The sequence below is a fragment of the Chlorocebus sabaeus genome, chromosome 9, assembly GCF_047675955.1.
Source record: "Chlorocebus sabaeus isolate Y175 chromosome 9, mChlSab1.0.hap1, whole genome shotgun sequence".
Lineage (NCBI taxonomy): Eukaryota > Metazoa > Chordata > Mammalia > Primates > Cercopithecidae > Chlorocebus > Chlorocebus sabaeus.
Genome location: NC_132912.1, coordinates 50,777,655 through 50,798,132, shown reverse-complemented (window position 1 = coordinate 50,798,132; position 20,478 = coordinate 50,777,655). Strand labels below are relative to the sequence as shown.

General features: G+C 39.4%; 1 protein-coding gene across 9 annotated transcripts in view; it reads right to left on the bottom strand.

Moving 5' to 3' along the window:
- Positions 1–20,478, bottom strand: part of LOC103215829 (DNA excision repair protein ERCC-6) — an 84,129-nt gene that overhangs the window by 47,682 nt on the left and 15,969 nt on the right. For 7 of the 9 annotated variants that reach the window (XM_007962576.3, XM_007962577.3, XM_038008905.2 and 4 more), the window contains one exon: positions 3,204–3,332. In XM_007962576.3, coding sequence (XP_007960767.3) covers positions 3,204–3,332 — 129 coding nt within the window. Of the gene's footprint in view, positions 1–3,203; positions 3,333–11,661; positions 14,439–20,478 lie in introns of those variants that run through there. The other 2 variants (XM_007962581.3, XM_007962580.3) reach the window with 1 other exon arrangement.

Sequence of the window (20,478 nt, the reverse complement as noted above, 5' to 3'; positions counted from 1 at the left end):
CAGGGGTAATTTTTCTCCCTATGGGACATTTGGCAATGTCTAAAGACATTTTTGTTACAACTGGAGAAGTGCAATAGTAGAGGCCAAAGAAGCTGTTCAATATCTGATACTGCACAGGACAGTCCCCACAGCAACAAATTATTTAGCCCTAGACGTCAATTGTGTCAAGGTCGAGAAACTCTGATTTAGAACAAAAGTTGGTTCATGAACTGGCTACACTAGAATAATCTCAACTTTTGAAAAGGCATACTGTAAAAAGCTCTCCAAAAAAACTGATGTGCAATTAGTTTCCAGAATCACTAAATTCTAGTCGATTGACCTCTTTTTTGCTGAGATACAGAACAACCATGGGACCAGCTCCTCCAGTCAGGGAACAAAATCTCCCAGTGATTATTCTAGTGTATTATTCCTACACCACACTGCCTCCATCCTACATGGGTCCAACAATTCTTTTTGCTTGGGGCTCATCAACTTAATTAAAGTGGGGAGAGTATGGAGAGGAGCAATTGAGAAATTATTAAAGGAATGGTAAATAGCATAGGATCCCTGAGAGGGGATCTCTCAGCAGGAACCTGAGAGGGGGTTAAGACAACTAGATTCTGTGTGGCCCAGGAGAGGTAGCATACAATGTGCTGGATGTTTCCTCATCTACAAATCTAATCTTTGAGGGCTTTCAAACAGCATGTGAATGTGTTTACAAGAAGATGAACAGCACTAAGAAAACGACATTAAAAAAAATATCTTACTAGGCAGCATGTAAGTCATATCTCCAGTAGGATCCCTAACAACTAGGGATAGTTACAAAGACAGCAAAGAGTGGCTCTTTCTTTCCACACAACACATGAAGGCCCTCAGATGGTATTTAAAGGAAATTCACTTGCAGATTGAAAGCACTAGCCACACAGCTGATAGATGGTATACAGAGCTGGTATTGCTAGATGAGGAGTAAGCGGCCTGACTCAGGTTTCAGCAGTGCCACTAACTGACTTTGGTTTTATTGCTTTACCTTCCTAATAATAAACAGTGTAAACCAATTACATAGTTTAAATAAAAACATACTATAGAATCTAGTTTTCAAAATTTTTGAAAAGCATATAAAAATTACTTTTTAGGGACAGTTAAAGATTTTTGTGAACATAAAAAATTTATTCTGCTATCCCCTGAGACTGAGGCATCACTATGTGACCACAGATAATTGGTGTGCATTGGCATTGCCACACTAACCCAAGATTGCATTTATTAGTGTGGCTGAAGGTAAGTTCAAAAGATTGAAGTTTGTCATTTGACTGCTAAATTAGATAGACAAATGTACTTGCTGGGCAAACTTTCAAAACAGAAATTTAAGTGTTAAACATTATCTTGCAGAAAATAGTACTTAAATGGCTAATTGTACCTTCTGACTCCCTTGTGTGCAACTCTATACCCTGTTAATTCAATTCCATAGAATGCAGTAAATACAGTAAAAAATACATCTACAGTTTAAAATTAAATTGGCCCCGCTAAAATGTAATCATAAAAGAAAAATGGAGACTATCAATCCTGTTAATTTTTTTCATGCAGCAAAAGAAAATGAACAGAAGTTTTATGACATTTATAAAATATTTAAAATCCTGTTTTTGCAGAGATTAAAAAACACATTACTTTCCAGGAATGTGCAATTAAGACTAATTTTTAAAAAACAAATATTATTTATATTAACTACTATAGAGTTTTGTCAATACACTGAATCCTAAATACTTTTAGTAAGCAAAGTTTAGTTCTATTAATTGTCAAATATCTTTGCTAGAAAATCTGACATTTATACAAAAATGTAGACTCAACTTGATCCTTGAGGATATTTGCCAAATCACTTACTACACATACACAGAAGCATCCTGTCTTTTTAAAATCAATTTAATCTACAATTTGGGTGTTCCTTTTGCTAGTACAACACTGATGATATTTGGCTTGTTTCTTAATAAACAATCACTTTAGAGAAAACAAAAAGAGTTGCCAATAAATGTGGCCTTTATTTACCTTTCCGTAGTTAATTTTCATTTGGGAGAAGCAATAAACAAAGCAACCACCTCTCTGCAAATATTACTACAGATTCGGATTTCAACTTCTGCATGGCTGTTCCTCTGTCCAGTTAAAGCAATCACATCAAGTCACTTTACATCTTCAGAGTTTGGCTTTCTATAATGTTTAGTGGGATAAAATAACTACTCTTCGCTCTCCACTCCCCCATGGAGAGAAAAATTAAAACTGTAATATAAGCTCTTTGAGAGAAAAAAGAGCATGCTGTTTTTAAGTAAACTTCTTCCACAAGTTTAGGGCATGGCTGACAACTGAATCTATAAAGGAGACTAAACTTAATCATCTCAAAGAAAGAACTTTGCATCCTGCTCCCAACTACAAATTGATTATACAAAAGAGACAGAAAGAAGCTATGTAATGGTTTAACTTCCTACATGCATCTAAGAAGCCTTCCTAAAGTATCTTGTTAAGTAAATCCCAGGAGTGATGAGACTGAAAATGTTCCTCAGTATTTACATTCATCACGGGAGACCGGCCAGCCCTTAGAGATAACATGCACGCATCTATCAGGCAGCATCCGGTCATCTCCAATGCTTGGCCACTTACACATGAAACCTGGCTTCAGATAGCAACTTAATCGTCAAGGTGTTGCCCATATCTTCTCTTTTGACATTAGAATGACATCCTACATAAAATATTTAGATGCGCATTTGGTCAGCTCAAAAATATTATACCCTCAGGTACAATATAAGACACTCAAAACATCTCAAAAGTTTTTTATTCCCACATATAAGAAAAAAAATCCTTCCCAATATTGATTTTAATATGCAACTCTTCCTATTAATCTGATTTAAGAAATTAGGAGTTTGGCACCTTAAAATTACTAAGAACAAAAAAATTATTCAACATAGATGGCTTTTAAATGTGTTGCTTTTAGTCTGCTGAGACAGGTCCATATAGATTCATCAGTTTACAAACATACCCAATGTACACTTTAGTCAATTTATTATCATCCAATTTTAATGAACAGCACGTGGCTATAATTTCATTTGACAGTATCTGTTTTTGCAATAAATTGCTGCAAGTATCTTCAGGGCCCACAGGTAACTACTATGTAATTCCTAAAATGTTAATTTGTACATAATGACTTGACAGCAAATAGAAAGGAAAGAACACATGGTACATACTTAAAAAGCTTTTTGAACAGAAAACCTGGCACTTTAAAACCTTCGTCAAATTCAGCATCGCTTTCCTCAGAATCGTCCTCCAGCTTCAGATGTTTCTCTTTGTCCTGCAGTCTCAGTTTATTCCATCTCCTACCATAAAAATAAAGATCATATTTCCATTATTTTGATCACAAGATAGATTTAAAAAGATAGCTCCTGATAATGTACAAGAAAAAACGGGCAAATTAAAATGGTCTCTTAGGTTAATGCTGCCATTATTACCCAAAACACGGATATTCAAAGAGGAAAAACAATTCTCTTCTCCGGCCATCTCAATTCATTTCTTATGTAAATTATTACAGCTGCTCTAGAAATATTTCTTTAAGGTCTCATTTCATTATCAAAACTACTTTCTCCTCTTCTGGCATACCCTAAGGGAAAATTTCTCTGCTAGTTCGTAATACATGAAATTAGTTCTAGAAAAGATTCAGTAAAAATTTCAATATAATTGAGTGTCTTCACAACAGCAATACTATATAACAAAAAATAGATTTTATTTATAATTACTGTTTCTGTGCTAAAGATATGATAATCACAGCATAAAACAACAAAGTACCTTAAACATTAAGCAAATTTTGGGTCAAAAATCACTGAATCAGGTTCACATTACTGATTACTTAACTGGGGGAAGAGGCATCAACAATATATAAGCACTGATAGCGCTACCACTCAAAAAAATGTGTTCACTGAATAAAATCTAAGTTACAAATTTAGTAATATACTTTCAGATATAAAATAAGGCGAACACTTATATTTCAGAAGGAAATATATTTCATCTAAATATCTGAAAGTCTTAGCAACACACCAAGGTTGTGGAGAAGGTGCACCCATTTAACGAGACTAATTTTGCATTTATATAACTATAATGGACCCTAGTTGTCATGAGTGGGGGAAAAAAGCCTCAAATTCTATTCACTTTCAAAATAAAAAGATGACTTTTTTCATTTGGCATGGTGCAACTGATGCTCTGAATTTCACAAAATGGTGGAAATGGAATAAAACAATAATACAGAGAAATGCTTTCAAACTACAATTAAAAAAAAAAACTCATAGGAAGTAAGAGCGGCAACACATATACGGCATTTATCTGCCACTGACTATGCAAGAGTAAGAGAGAATGTCTGAGGCAAGGCAAGAGAAAATGAAAGGGTAAATCACATGCTGTGAAAGGTAATTCACAGGCACACATGCTGCCTGGTCAGAGGTATGGTGTATTGTCCATTACAAAACCAGCACAGAGCCCAATGCTAGTATCTGAGTAGCTGCTGGTGGGCCTTAAAGCACATCCTCTGATAAACTCTTGCCTTGTTGAAAATTTCAACTCTTCAAGGTAACAGAAGGAAGGGCTAGCTGAAATTTACTTGTGATCAATAAGAACTGGTGATCTGAAATTGCACTGCACGGTAGTAAAGGACCTATAAATAAGATCAATGAAGCACTGTTGGTCATTTCCAGAGAAGAACAGCAAATGGAAGAGGCAATATATGGCCAAGTCAAGGAAATAGCTATCATCTGACAATAGTTTAATAACTATTAAAAAAAAGTGATTATAAAAACTATTATAAAAAAGTGATACTCTTTTTATAGAAAAATTTAATGTCCTTTTTGTGCTTAACTTCTAAAGGTAATCTCTTCTTCTCCACTGGTATTTTTCTTCCTTAAAAATTACCACCATGCAATGGACAAAATGAAGTATCTCTAGGTGGCTATGAGTCTTCTGGGTTTCATGTTATTTACAAATTTAGTTAAATGCAATGGTGTACAACAACCGTTCTTGACAGGGTGCAATTCTGTCCCTTCAACCCCACCCTGGGGTAATCTGACAATGCCTAGAGATATTCTTGGTTGTTACAACTGTGGAAGGAGTCGGGAGGATATACTGCTACTGGCATCTTCCATGTGAGTCCAGGTATGCTGCTAAACATCCTACAGCACACAGGACAGCCCCCATACCCCCCAGTAAAAAGTTATCAAGTCTGAAATGTCAATAATGTCAAAGCCAAGAAGCCCTGGCATGTAGGTATCCCTTACTATCAAAACTTAGAAACTGAACAGATATACTTTCCTGATACACATATCTGAATTCTTGCTACTCACTCTGTAATTCAGCAATCAAGCAGTTTACATAATGAGAGAGTCCTCAGTATCAAAACTATGAACTCAGAGCCAAACTTCTGCATAACAAAGGATACTTGTATTTAGTAAACTTGTGGATAACATAAACGCTGGAAGAATCACAGCCACTTAAACATACTTCACTTTGCAATTTCTCCAAGATAATTTTACAGAAGGAGAAATAAAAACACCAGAATATATTGCCTTTAGAAGTCTGGCACAATAAGGTCATTAAATATTTTACATACAGGGTATCACTTTTTAAACTTCATTGATATATGACGACCATTTCCTTAAGACTTAGCCAGTCGATCTTTGTGGTTGTTAAATTTCCCACCACATCACTCTGCATCGACAAGATTCAGCTTCCTCCTCCTCCCTCCCTCCTAAAATATATAGGCATCTTGTCACCACAGAACTCAGCACCTAGGAAACCACATAAGCCACTACAGAAATGATTGTATTCTAGTGCCTTCCGCTTCATAAAGAAAGATGAAAAGGGCCAAACATTTATTCAGTTTGGCTAAAGGATGACTAAAAGTGGTGGGGAAAATCATTATTGCCTACAAGTATTTGTATCATTGTGAAGACAAATCGCCCCAGTAGAATTATACACATATTAAAGACAGAAAATACCACGGTTATAAAACCACACATATACAGAGAGGCGAAGAGATTCTTCTGTTACATAAGCAATACTTCCTCATGTGACTTATTGCCAAAATAGACCTGACCATCTGATAAGGGTCCACTGAAGCAGCACAGCTGAAGGTGGGGCCGACAAGTACACCACAGCACACTAGGGAAAGGGGGAGAACCAAGTTCATCTACACATACACAGAAACATGCCTTCCCCATCCCAGATGCTGCCAAAAGACTTTAAGGTGCTCTCTTTAACATGTCTAACCAGCCTGTCCTATAGTCTGGCAGGCTGAGCAGTCTGTCTGGCCAGCAGATGTAAAGGATTCTGTATACGAACACACTGGGTTTGACATACGCAGAAATGCAGGCACAGGCACAAAAGTCTGAGCTCATACTGGCTGTAGTCAAATCCTGGTGCCATGTACTAGCTCATGAACCCTCAGCAAGTAACTTAACTTCGTCCGCATCTAACTTTCCTCCACTGTGAGATGGGGAGAACAGCAGCACCTACTTCACTGGGTTCTGGGAAGGATTAAATAAGGTGTCACATACAAAGCACCTCAGCACAGAACCTAGATTAGGAAGTGCTTAATAAACTGATATAGTATTATATATAACCACATACATTTTCTGAAATCCTCACGACAACCCTGCAGCAGATACTATTATTATGTTCACTGAGAGAAGAAACAGGTTACATATGTGGCCCAATACAATGTGCATATTGCAATGTACCCTGACTGTTTAACAGAACTATGTGAACATGTATGCCTGAACAGAAACTGTGATAGCTCATCAAATGGATGCTCAGTAAATTATTACGAATAATGTGTTCACCATAGGAGTAAAGACACCTAGTCTTCAGATGGTACCTGTTGGAATATCTCAATTTAAAAATTCTGTCACAAATTTGTAAATAGTAAACCGCCATTAGGTATGGCAGTCTTTTACGTGATAGTAACAAAAACAGATACAGATTGACTTAAAATTGGTAGGGAGTGGGTAAGAGTTAAGATCTGGGCCAAGTAAGCTGAAATCTTAAAAATTAGAGATGACCTCAAAATGTCTAAATTCTGTTATTTCAATAAGTAGACCAGTTAACTGAGAAAAAGCAGAAGGGAGCAGTAAATAGTCCAATATTTACCCTTTTAGAAAACAAATAACTTTTTCATGTTCTCTATTCTCTCATTTTAAAAAATCCACACACGTAATAGTCACAGCTGCAACCACATAAAACGAAGTGGTGGGCATGGTGTTCACTGGCTGTGTTTCTAGCTCCTCACAGAACTGCCAGATTCAGCCTGCTGTCAACTCCACTGGCAGCCAATTACAAGAGAAGCTGGGAACAAACATAAACCTAAAATTCCAGTCAGATGCAAACAGAGAAAACACTCCCTGGTTTCCCTACATTCATGCAGGAATGAGAATCTGGCCCAGGCTGTGGGGCCTGGGGCTGAGACTGCAATAATCATCTGTCAGAAGCAACTCAGACCCAGCACAACCAGTTGAACAACACTAGGAACAATGCTTCCTCCAGTTATAACCTATTAGGGTGCCTTGTCAATGGAACCCTGAAAGCTAGTTGCTGTCATTTAATATATTTTAGAAGAATTTTCAGCATTCCGAGGATGTTCAAAATAAGTAAGTGGAAAGACACAGCTAGCTACCACTGTGCCATACCATGTATGCAGCCTCCTCATCTCTGTGCACCTGCATTCCTGTACTGTCCCCAAATCCTTCCCCTAACACACATATCCACACATTCAGCAGACCTTTCATACCCTCACTCACGCAGCACCTCCACTCACAGAAACCTCCTATGACCAGCCAGATTTAGGCGTTCTGTCTTCTAAGGGCCCTCCCAATCCCGTGACATCTTGGACACACCTGGGAACTCTACTACAGTGCCCCATCAAGTATAGCATACTGTGAAATCCATACCAGTGTCCTCCACTGGAGTGGAAGCCACCTGGGGACAGACACTGTCCTAGCCATTTTTATAGCACTAGAGACTGGTATAATGCCTCCTCATGGCAGACAGTAAGTGCTGAATGAATGAATGAAGTTCATAATTGTGTAGGGAAAAGGAAGATACAGACAGAGAAGCATGGCTTGAAAATGGTCAAAAGGGATCATCCAGAAATGGGTTCTGGAAACTTTCTGTTCTATCTCATTTAGAGCCTACCTCTTGCTGCATTTCCTACTCTTTCTACCCGTATGACTTTAAAGCACTGCTCCTAGCTCCGTCCACTGGATAAAAATGGTTAAGGTTCGCTACAAAAAAATGACCCATAATGAGAGTGGCTGTAACATCAGATAAGTTCTTAATTTGAATCTTATAACAAAAAAAAAAGAGATAAGGAGAAGGAAAGCTCATTATTCTGAACAATAAAAAGGTAAATAAATAAAATAAAAATTGTGTGATTTAAGTCTGAGCTCCATTTTTTGGGTTCATCACCAGCAGGTGACGGTAAGGAGCCTGGTTTCTGCACGCCAGCTGACAGGAAGAACCAGGAGCCCTGAGTTTGGTCCCAAGCTTCCCCAGGACCAGGTGGGAAAGGCTGGGCAAAAGAAGCACCTTCTTATGAAAGAATTCTTATGATGGGAAAAAAGTCTAGCCTTAAACTGTCTTTACATTACTAGGAAGGAAATAGTGTTTTTGATGTTCCTACTTTCATTTCTTTCTTTAATATATACATGTAAAAGTCACAGCTGCACCCAAATAAAACAAAGTAAGTGTGTTGTTCATCTTATTTTTTTTTCTTTTTTTTTTTTTTTTTTGAGACAAAGTCTCACTCTGTCACCTAAGCCGGAGGGCAGTGGCATGATCTCAGCTCACTGCAACTTCCACTTTCCAGATTCAAGCAATCCTTGTGCCTCAGCCTCCAGAGTAGCTAGGACTACAGGCGTGCACCACCATGTCCGGCTGATTTTTGTATTTTTTGGTGTAGATGGGGTTTTGCCATGTCGGCCAAGCTGGTCTCAAACTGACCTCAAGTGATCTGCCTGCCTTGCCTTCCAAAGTGCTAGGATTACAGGTGTTAGCCAACATTCCCGACCCATCAAGGCATTTTCTAACTCCTAAAGCCCCTGTCAGGCTCCAGTGGTGGCCACTAGAGGAGAACCCAGCAACACACACAGATTTAAGATAACCACAGATAAGTGAAAACTAAATGTAGGCAAAAGAGGTGCATTACAGGCCTTTAACTAGTAAGGGGAGAACTTTAGAAAACATAATGTAACACTATTGAATCTGCCTCCTCCACCACAAAATGAGCCAAATAATGACTTTTTATGAAGACTAAATGAAATAATGTATGTACATTATACTTTTGAAACTACATAAATTTCAGATGCTATAACAGTTGGCAGATTATACAAAAAGATTGAGAAATTTTAATTAATTGCAGGTTAAATGGGAATAAAAAATAGCAAATGTCAAAACACCTATTGCAATCTTAGGCCAGCAGGAGCTCAGTTCAACCCCCAAGCATAGAAGACTGTCATGCCAGTTCACTCCATACTGGTCAGTCAAGATCGGCAGGACATTCCAGTCAGGACATCCTATCATCCAGGACAGCAAGGAGGCTGGAAATCAACCCAAAAGAGAAGACACAGAAGAGGTACAAGAGAAGGATCTGGTACATCTACCTCAGAATACAACTGTGAGAAACCACACCGCAATCTTGACCTACCTACACTTAGAACCAAGGGGCATGTTGCACGGTTTGTCCCCTAGACAGATGTCTGGCGCCCCCTAGTGTGTTCAAAGGAGAAATAATTATATTTCTTCCCAATATTGATACCGTACTTATATTTTTATAGACATTTTATCATTAAGTGGGCCTTAAGCTTATTTTTAAAAATGTATAAAAGGTACCAAAAGCATAACATCAATAAAACAAAATTTGTAATAGCTAATGATTTTGCTATGCTTATGACAGGTTGAACAGTCCTTATCCAAAATGCTTGGGACAAGAAGTGTTTTGGATTTTGGAATATTTGTGTGTATACACAATGAGATATGTTGGGATGGGACCCAAGACTAAACATGAATTCATTTATGTTTCATATTCATTCATGAAGGTAATGTTATACAATATTTTCTGCATGGAACAAAGTTTTGACTGTGTTTTGACTGAGACCCAACATATGAGGTCAAATATGGAATTTTCCACTTGTGGCATCAGGTTGCTAAAACATTTTCAGATTTTGGATTTTCAGACCAGGGATGTCAACCTGTGGTATCAATTGTTAAGCTGCCTTTACTTGTGAAAGATCACATTTTCATATCAATATTTATACACCCTCCTTCATGGTTCTCACAGACCCTCATTTCAAGCATCTTACTGCCTTGGTGGAATCTCTGTCATAACTTTTAGCTAGTGGGCGTGTAACAAGAATAGCTAATATCTACTGAGTGCCTGATGTATGCCAAATATCTTACACATATCATCACCCATGAAGAAGGTACTGCTGTGATCCCCATCTTACCCCATCTTGTGAGTGGACACACAAGACCTCAGAGCTACTCGGCAAGGCTCTGGCACTCACTCCATGGCCCGTGGTGTCTAACCCGTATGCTATTTACTGTCTCCTTAAGGAAAGTCAGCTAGCTCTGGACAAGTTTTGTTTTGAGATTACATATATACCCATACATACATATTTTTTAATTGGGTCAGAAAACAAATAGTAATTATGACTGACAGTGATACTGGGCACTGGGCACTATTTTAAGTATTTCACATTTATTAATTCATTTAATCTTTACAATTTAATAAGGAAGATATTGTATGTATGAGTCCATTTTCACACTGCTATAAAGAAATACCCAAGACTGGGTAATTTATAAGGGAAAGAGGTTTAATTGACTCACAGTTCGGCATGGCTAGGAAGGCCTCAGGAAACGTACAATCATGGTGGAAGGTGAAGGGCACCTTCTTCACAAGGTAGTAGGAGGAAGTGAGTGCAAGCACAGGAAAAACTTCCACTTTTAAAACCATAAGCTCTCATGAAAACTAACTATCATGAGAACAGCATGGGGGAAACTGCCCCCATTATCCAGTCACTTCCCATCAGGTTCCTCCCCTGACACATGGATTACAATTCAAGATGAGATTTGGGTGGGGACAGAAAGCCAAACCATATCAATACCATTGTTATTGTTATTCTCTCTTTTTTCTTTTTTTTTTTTTTTTAACAGTCAAAGCAGACAGGGAGAAAGAAAGGAAGCTGTCCAAGATTACCAATGAGTTAAGGAAAAGATTCAAACCCAGATAGTCAGGTTCTAGAGTCTATATTTCTATCTGTTACAAAATACTGTCTTCAAAAAGTATTTTCCAAACTCCCTAGTACCACTGCTTTTCTCACAGTGCCAGCAGAAGGGTCCTCTTTAACTGCCACAGAACAAAAGCAATTGCACAAGAACAAACCAAATTCTAAAACTTCAAACCATATGTTGTCTTAAAAAAACATCAGGACTAAGGTTTAAAGAAGGGAAAGATTGCCTTCATTTTTGTACAATAACAAGATTCCTTCTCCACCTTAATACTGTGTAAGGTAAGTCAAAACTCACTTTTCACTACACCTCTGCAAACTTTTCCAAGTAACAGTAAAATCAGTGTAGCAGTTCTTCGAACTATACATAATCTAGGCTGAACAATCATGTAATATACATTTTATACTAAACAAATCAACGTACACAACTGCCCATACCAACACACAAAAAGGACAGAATACACATTAATGGGAATTGTCAAATATTAGTAGCCCAAGATCATATTAATAAAACAAACATGCCATCTCCAACACTTCAAGGAAGTCACCTGCCGTGGTGCTAAAATTTCAAAACAGACCTTATTGCTCTACTGTAATATTTTTATGTTGCAAGGGTCACTGTACACAGAGCAGTTTAAATCTGCACTGTCTGTAAGGAAAAAGCTGTGTATCACACAGTTAAATCATTCTTAATAGAGTGACATTTCAACCTCAGGATCATTCTCTACCTATTGCAATATCCATTTAAGAAATTCAACAACAGAGGCACAATGAGTACAATTTGATTTTTAAAAATATATTCAGGCACCAAGCTGGGTATTTAATATAGTTTGAATTCTGTAGTATGATAGGCTTTCTATTTCAGACAGCTAAGAATCCCTTACAGATTAGTCTAATTTGCTAAATTGAGATACTTGGTGTTTTACTTTTCTTATCTGCCTTTTTATGGTCTATCTGGGTAAACTTAATTGGCACATCTGAGCAGATGAAATACCCTCAGTTAGGAGTGCAGATCTCATGGAGTAAATTAAGACTGATGCAGACAATTATGCCCAGAGCCAAAAATGAAAGGTGTGTAGAGCAGGAAGCAAAATTAGTCTTCATTTGTGTCTCAGCTTTGTTATTTAAAAGAAGCCAATGTGCTCTCTAAGAAAACATCTTTAACCCATTTATGTCTAAGGTTACAATTTTTTGAATTTTTGCATTAAATTCATATGTGTTACCTAGAAAAATTTAAGGAACAAAAATCTGAAGATAAAAAAAATTTATTATGTTCCATTGTTATGTGACGTTCCAAAATTGGAACACTAGGCAAAACCACTGTACATAATGTATAAAATTATGTTTCTTGTCTCAGGAGGTGGTGACACCTGCTATTCAGTGTGATATTCAACAGAACACTTCACATGTAAGGCAACATCACATTTTTCACATCGAAAAGTGGTGTTCTTATGACATTCAGCACACCGCGTTTGCTTTCCCTGTTTGACTATCACATGATTTATGCCATCATAACGGGAGTCAATGTTACGCTTCTGAGGTCTTCCTTTTTGGCCAGGTTCTGGAGGATGACCATGGGTCTCCAGATAATGGCATACCACACGTCGACGAAACTCCAGAAAATCCACTGGTTTCTCATCATATGTTTTATGCAATTGCCAAGCATTTTGTAAGACCAATTCGAAACAGAACAAAAGAGGGCTTGAATACCATTTCTTTCCACGGATTGAGGCCCGATACTTATCAATGTTTTCATCAGCTCTGTCTACGCCTCCCATGAATTGGTTATACACTTTGATCATGTTTGGCTGCTGAACTTGGATCTTCTTTTTCAATTTCTGGGAATAACGACTGACAAGACACAGGGGATGGATACCAGCACCAGATGAGGCAACAGTGACAACACTGTTATCATTCCATCTGCAGACAATATTGCCTTTGCCATCAATTCGATAATCAAATGTGCCTCTTTCTTTTTTCTTTAAAGCTACATCTGATTCCAATGGAACTTTGTCAATGTGATCCTTTCTCACTGTACCTGTTGCCTGATGTCCCATTGAACTGAGCTTATCAAGAAGTGCAATACTGGTGAAAAAGTTATTGAATACAAAATGGTATTGTCCAGGGTGTGCCTCTGTAAGTGCCTCACTAAACTGAAGGACAAGTGACGCACCGACACCATATTCCTCATGTTTAGTATTCGGGTTTTTACCCTGATACGGCTGAAACCAGCAAATGTAGCCCAGACAGGTGGCACCACACCAAAACTTATAGCCAAACCGAATGGGCTTTCCCCGAATAAACTGTTTGCACCCATGACGACCAAAATAAGGAACCATGAATTCATCAAAGCTGAAATATGTTTCATTTGGAACAAATTTCATGCATCTCTCATTGAGTTTGCTTATGAGAGGTCGCAATTTGGAAAATTTGTCCACTGGATCCAAATCTGCATTGTCAGCAACATGCAAATTAGAAAATATAGTTTCAAATCGGTCACGTCTCATGGCAGCACTAACCAGTACATTATGCACATCCGTTCTTTGTTCCCAAAACATACGCCTTCTAGGAACTGAAACATAACCACTCAGAAAAATAATTCCCAGAAAACATTTGAATTCAGAGCTAGTCAAGCCAAGATGTACACCTTTACTGTCAGCATATAAGTTGGAGTACTTGACAATGAGTTCAATGACCTCGTCATCAAGAAAAAGTTCAAGAATTTCTGTGGGAGTTCTCATTTCGGTGAAGAAATCGTTTGGTGGTGCTGTAACTCTACCTGCTACGGGTTGTACAGTTAGGTCGGCTTTTTTCCATTTGCAAACAATTTTTGTCATTTTCCTCCTCCTTGATGGTGGAGGTTGCTGCACAGTAGACGTAGATGGAACTTCGTCAGGAGAGTCATCTTTAGGTGCGTATGAGGGATCATCTGAGTCAGACTCAGCATCAGAGCCATCTTGAATAAGATACGCAGCTGTGTGCAACAAAGAACCTGGCAGATTATTTATTGTTCCACCTTCTTCATCTCCTGATTCCTCATCAGAAACAGGTGCTGTAGCATTTTCAGGTGGTTGTATCACTATAGCACTTGCTTCTATGCTGTCATCTGTCTCTAAAAGGTCAGTTATTTCATGTAAACTTAGTGTTCGAGGCATCTTGGGACTAAAACGGAAAAAAGGTATTATTAGTCCTAGTGGTAGTGGTTTTGCCTAGTGTTCCAAAAATGGAACATGAAAAATGTCAAACCCATAACTAATGCAACAATAATACTTTCTGTATTTTCTTTGTACTGCACAATAGCATAACTAATAGAGAAGTTATTCTTTTAAAATTACTAGTATAGAATGTAGTGCAATAAAGTTATATGTACCTGTCTTTGGATACTTCCTCAAAAATGTTTCTGAAAACTCACATCACTTTTGACAAGCTCCCAGCATGCCAGTATCTGTAGCAGTAACTAACTCTGTGCACCACGTGATAACATGCACCCTCAGGAGGCAGACGTGTGAAAAATCAGACCTTGGCAATGACATTGAGCAGTAGGGTATAAGTAACTCCCACATGCTTAGCGTTCCAATAATGGAACACTAGGCATAAATAGGTTTTAAGAGTGTAACTTTTTCTTTCAACTTATAGATTCCTAAAAAAAAAAGAACATGGGCATCTTTCTTTCTTTTTTTCTTTCTCCCAGGCTCAAGTGATCCACCCGCCTCAGTCTCACGGGTAGCTGGGACTACAGGGGCACACCACCACACCCAGGTAACTTTTTCTACTTTTTGTAGAGGTGGGGTTTCACCATGTTGCCCAGGCTGGTCTCGAACTCTTGAGTTCAAGCAATCCTCCTGCCTTGGCCTCCAAAAGTCATGGGTTTACTGGTATGAGCCATTGTGCCTGGCCAGGCTTATTTCTTGAGAAAAATGAACTCTCAGAGAAGTTAAGAACATTCTTAAAATCATTATATTTAGGTTTCTGGGTAAAATCTCAAACTTTTACTAAATTCAGATTTTGGGAGAGTTTTGTTTTTTCTCTTTAATTTGGGCTTTAAAAAAAAAAAGGCACGATCAAATCAACCTCCATATTGTCAGCTGGCCTTTGCTGAAGCACAGCCTAAAATTGCTAAATCCTCATCGGGTACAAACCAGGATCCAAATTAAGGACAGACAGGACAATCCCAGTGCAAACAGGTGCTAGACAGAAGGAAGAGGTTCCCGGAAGACGATAAAATGGAAACAGGCTGGGAGGGTGGTGGTTCTCAGGGCACTGCCTTTAGAAGCATTTCAAGATAGGAATGGGACAATGGGGTGGAGTTGGCCCCCATCAAGTGGAGGGAGAAACCAGGCACTGAAGCAATGCTTGTCCGAGTCTGCTGCAGCAAAGCAAGCTGTGAGATCACTCTCATGTGTACCAAACCACCTTCAGACCCCTTCTCCTTCTCCAAGCCCTTCCACTGACTGCTACCTTGAGCAAATGACTTCATCTCTCTGGGCTCAAACTCCTATCTCCTGGGTAGCTGTAAAGATTAAACAAATTAACCTATATAACAAGAAGAACCACAGGAACCACTAAGAGGTACGCATTCAAACATGTCAGCCATCATTGCTCTTGTGCACTACCCCTGCCCCCGCCCCCACCCCCACTTAATGCCAGCCGTGCTCAGGCCCTCAAGGCCTCAACGTTCCAAATCCACAAGACTCTCTTCATAACAGTCATCCTACTTGGCTTGACCCCTCAGCATCTGAAACGCTGAGAGCTCCCTCCTCAGAACAGTGGATGTGCACAACCCAACCCTCCCAAGCCAGGATCCAATGGGGCCCTGGCCACAGAGGCCCAGTGCTCAGGGGAAGGACAATTAAGAGTATTATCTTCACAGGAGATTATGTCTCACAGACTATTAGAAGACATGCTGTAAGACTTACACAATGAATATCATCTTTATCAGCCCTTTACATCTCAAAGTTACTCATATAAAAAAGGTAAAAAATAGAGCACAAGAAAAACCTTTAGGATCAAAAATGTATTAAAAACCAATTATACCAACAGACATCAAGACTACAGATTCAGGTTACACCAGATCATGAAGTAAATTCGATCCCCATCCACACCATACTTGCCAGGTCTTCCATACTCCTGAGCCATCTCCCTATATCCTCATCCGATTCCCAGACAACAGGCTTAGGTTTTTGGTTTGGTTTCCAGTCCAACGGAGGTGGGGGTAGCTATGTGTTGATTCTTGGCACCACCCTGTGGTCATACCTAAATATTGCACCTTCTACTCAATCCCCCAAAGGGAAGGAAACACAAGTATGTAGAGGGCCCAGCCAACTTAAAATCTCAGCTCTACTTCACAGTAAGACTGTGGGCAAGCCAATTAACTGGAAGGGCCATGATTATAACCATGTAAAGATGTGTATTCACAGAACCAAAGACTGGAATGACATGTAGAAAATAAAAACAAAAAATAGAGGTCATTTTTTCATCTTAGTATTATCATACTTTTACAATAAAAAACAGGGACTCATCAGAAATGCTGAAAGGTGGCGAGGGAGCCTTCAAACCATTCAGAGGAACCAACTCAAATCCACTTCAGGCTGTGTGTTTAGCAGCTTAGCCCAATGCACCAGGTCATCTGAGGAGACTCAGGCACCGCCTACTGAAGAGTTCATTTCTGAACTCCCCACTGTGTTTCCCTGATTGGGGTGGGCACAGGTTGGGGATTTATCCCAGAGGCAATTATTTGCTGAGTGTGGCCCAAAGTAGAGAAAAAAGCATTACATTCTCAAGCCTCAATATCCTTACCAACAATGCTTTCCAACTGCCTCAAAGCTCTCCTAAATGAGAATACAGTTATTTCTGAACAAGGGCCTGTGGACCATGAAGAATGTCACCAAGCTCCCCCCAGAGTCAGCGGGAGCTCAGCCAAAGCACAAGTGCAGTGCCCAGCTCCTCCTGCCCCACACCTGCCGCCTCGGACTCCCCAGGTTGAGCTCAGGCCCCTACCCACTGAAAGTGTTCCCCATGTGATTCTGACACACACACCTCACAAGAACCAGATGATCTATGACATATAGCATTTAGCTAAGGCTCCCTGCCAGGCCGTCCCCTGTGTACATACAACCGTGCAGGGCTCATAAAAGAGGATTTTTGAGAAACTGATATACAAACTGCATTAGCCAAAAGCTGCAGCCCCAAAAAGAAGAAATATGTAAGATTGGCTTATTTCCATCCCTAGCTCCCAAACCTGATAGTGATCAGAGCCACCTGGGAACATATTTTAAAAGTCCTGCCAGGTGACCCCATGCTAGACTTCCTGAGTCAGCATCTCCAATGTTGGGGGCTCCCAGTGACACTGCATATTCAGTCTGTGGGTGGGGAAGCTTTGCTGTTGTCTGTGCTTATTGCCAAGGAAGTAGTCTGTGAGGGCAACAACTTAAATAATAACCGCTGGCAGATGAAAACAGAGTAAGAGCTTGGGGGAATGAGTTTAAGTCAAATGATAAATGCTAACCCTAGTCCTGGCAGCAAGAAGAGACAAAAACATATCTGGAAGTGCATCTTCTCACTCAGGATGCAACCCATCTACGCCCACAGCCTGACCAAGCAGCGCTGACCACTGCTGGACAAAGAGGCAGGAGTCAGTGACATTTGTTTCCTCTGGCAAGGTTGGCAACTACCTAGCATGAATGTTGTTAGTTCCCCACTGTGCATACGATAGACATCACTAAGGAACTGCAGACTCTTTCCCAGCCCACCCAAAAAGGGCCTCGGAGCCCCCTGAATAGACTACCACTCCCCAGAAATCAGAGCTGGCTGGAGAGTGAAGCCCACCTGCCCTCCCTGTCCTCAGCCTCTCTGCATATTGTGGCATCACACCAACCTCCAAGGCAATCCAAATGAGAACCCTGAGGAAATAATGTGCCTCCAAAGCAAAGCAAATTCTTTCCCTTCTCAATGATGCACCTGGAGTTTAGGGGCAAATGTGTAACGTTGTTAATTGGGATAAGGGCCATATTAATATATCTGAGCTACCCAACAAGACGAGGCCCTACACTGGATGAACTTCCTCCACAGTCTCTCCCAAATATCTCAATCTGAATTCATTATTCCCTTCACACTTGGTTAGGTCCTATTTGTGCCCAAGTCCATCAACGGACTGCAAATTTTTTGCCAGAAACCCTTGAAGCCAGTCCAAGGATGCAGACATGCTTTCCTGACATGAAAGCAAAGATAAAGCTATGTGGGCTGACCTCGAATATGTCAACTGGGAAGTGAATCAACAACATGGAGGTAACAAGGACTGGGGACAAGCGCCCTGATCTTTATTACCCTGAAGGGGAAAGGTTCATATGAAATGTTTGGTCTTCTGGGCCACCCAGGGCTGTCTTGGCTGCACAGCCTGGACTAGGTAAGTAGCATGTAGATGCTCACCAGGAACCCACATCACTCAAACACTGAAGGTGTGTTAGTCCTATTAAATCTTTATTTGGCACCTGGAGCTCCCAGGCCCACAACGTGCAAAGCAGTAGTATATTTTAAGAAAGCAGTAGACCTCACAACCAACAGCCAATAGCAAATGGAAACTGTGGTAGCACAAAATTAAAATGAAAAAATAATATATGTTTTATAAGACCTGTATACCATTGACCATAGAACCAACAGAACATTTACTTCTAAGCAATGGCTCATCCATCCTGTATGATATGAAATGGTATGAAAACCAGGGAACCCACTGAGGAGCTGGCCTCGAGATACAGTTCAGTGCAGAGAAGGAGGCAGGAGAAACACATGGGAAGGGGGAATACACAGTTTGAAAAATGGTTAAAACTTCAAAGACTGAGCTGAGGGTCTGAGCCAAATGAAGGAAAGCAGGATCCAAGGTGCGACTGCCCAGTTCCATAAAGAAGCTATGGAAAGGGCTTGACGGGAAATTCCTAGTACCAGCTAAAACAAAGGTACCTAGTTAGGGTGAACCTAGTGCCAGTGAAAGGCCGATGGCTCTCACGCTGAGAGAATAAAGAGAATGAGATATCCAGAAGTCACCCACTCTCACTTCCTAGAGTTGAAAAGAGCATTATAATTAACAGGCTATACCCTCAGTAAAAGGTGTTAAGTTCAGCTAAGGGTGCCTACCCTGAGAACTATTTCTAAATTCTAACCCCCCCAAAAAAACTAATTTTCTATGCTGTAAACTATATGACTTATTCTAATCATCCATCGTCAAACCACTGCTAAGACAAGCAACCCTAAAGGTCTTTTTGTTTCTCAAGGGAATAGCATTACCATTTCAATCAGTCTACAAAGATCAGCAATGAGTAACAAAATATAGAGAGACTGGCAGTTCTAACACGCTTCTCAATCCTGAGCATTTTATTTTCCTTTAACATCCCCCAATCCAGATAGCACCAAAGGAGACGTAATACAAATATTTCAATGTGGATATCTGCAGTTTAACAGCCTTAATAACTGTAGCTATAAAATGTTAAGAGCTATCGTATTTTGGTGGCAATTAAGAGTTATTGATATTTCTGAAATTCATTGGAGATTTTACTGTAGCTTTAGCAAAATATTGGCTCTGGAAATAATAAATTGTTTTACAATCTTAACATTATTAAGAAAAACTTACTGCCATAAAATTAAACTAAACCCACATTTAAAATTCAGTCAAAATAAATTGCTCTTGATCAAAATACTGATATATTTTAAACATATTTAATATTGACCCAATTTAATTGGAAAAATATATATTGCTCCATTTATAATCAATATGTTGAGATTAACACTTTTATTAATTCCTTGCAGTAGTTAAGAAAAAGCCTGACACTGCTCACTGTTCAAGAGTACTGGGCAACATTCCTCAAACAACTTTACAGGTAATAAACATGCACAGAAACGAAAGCTGCACTGAGGGATGACGAATATATGCCAGCCCTCATCTGTGCATTACTACAGAAGGTGCTACTAGAATGTGAGTGCCACAACTCTAAAGAACAGGATTTAAGTCACAGGTCCTCAAATTACTGTTTAACAGAATTCTGACGCATCTATTTTGGAAAGGTTATGGTGTCTGTAGTGTCTGGACAGGGGTTAATGAGCAGTTCTAAGTAACAAGAAAAAACACCAGGTCAACCTTCACTCACAAAGGCCAATAAATATAACAAACTAGGTCTCTTCACCTTGAGAAATAAGAAAAAACTGTTGAGGATTG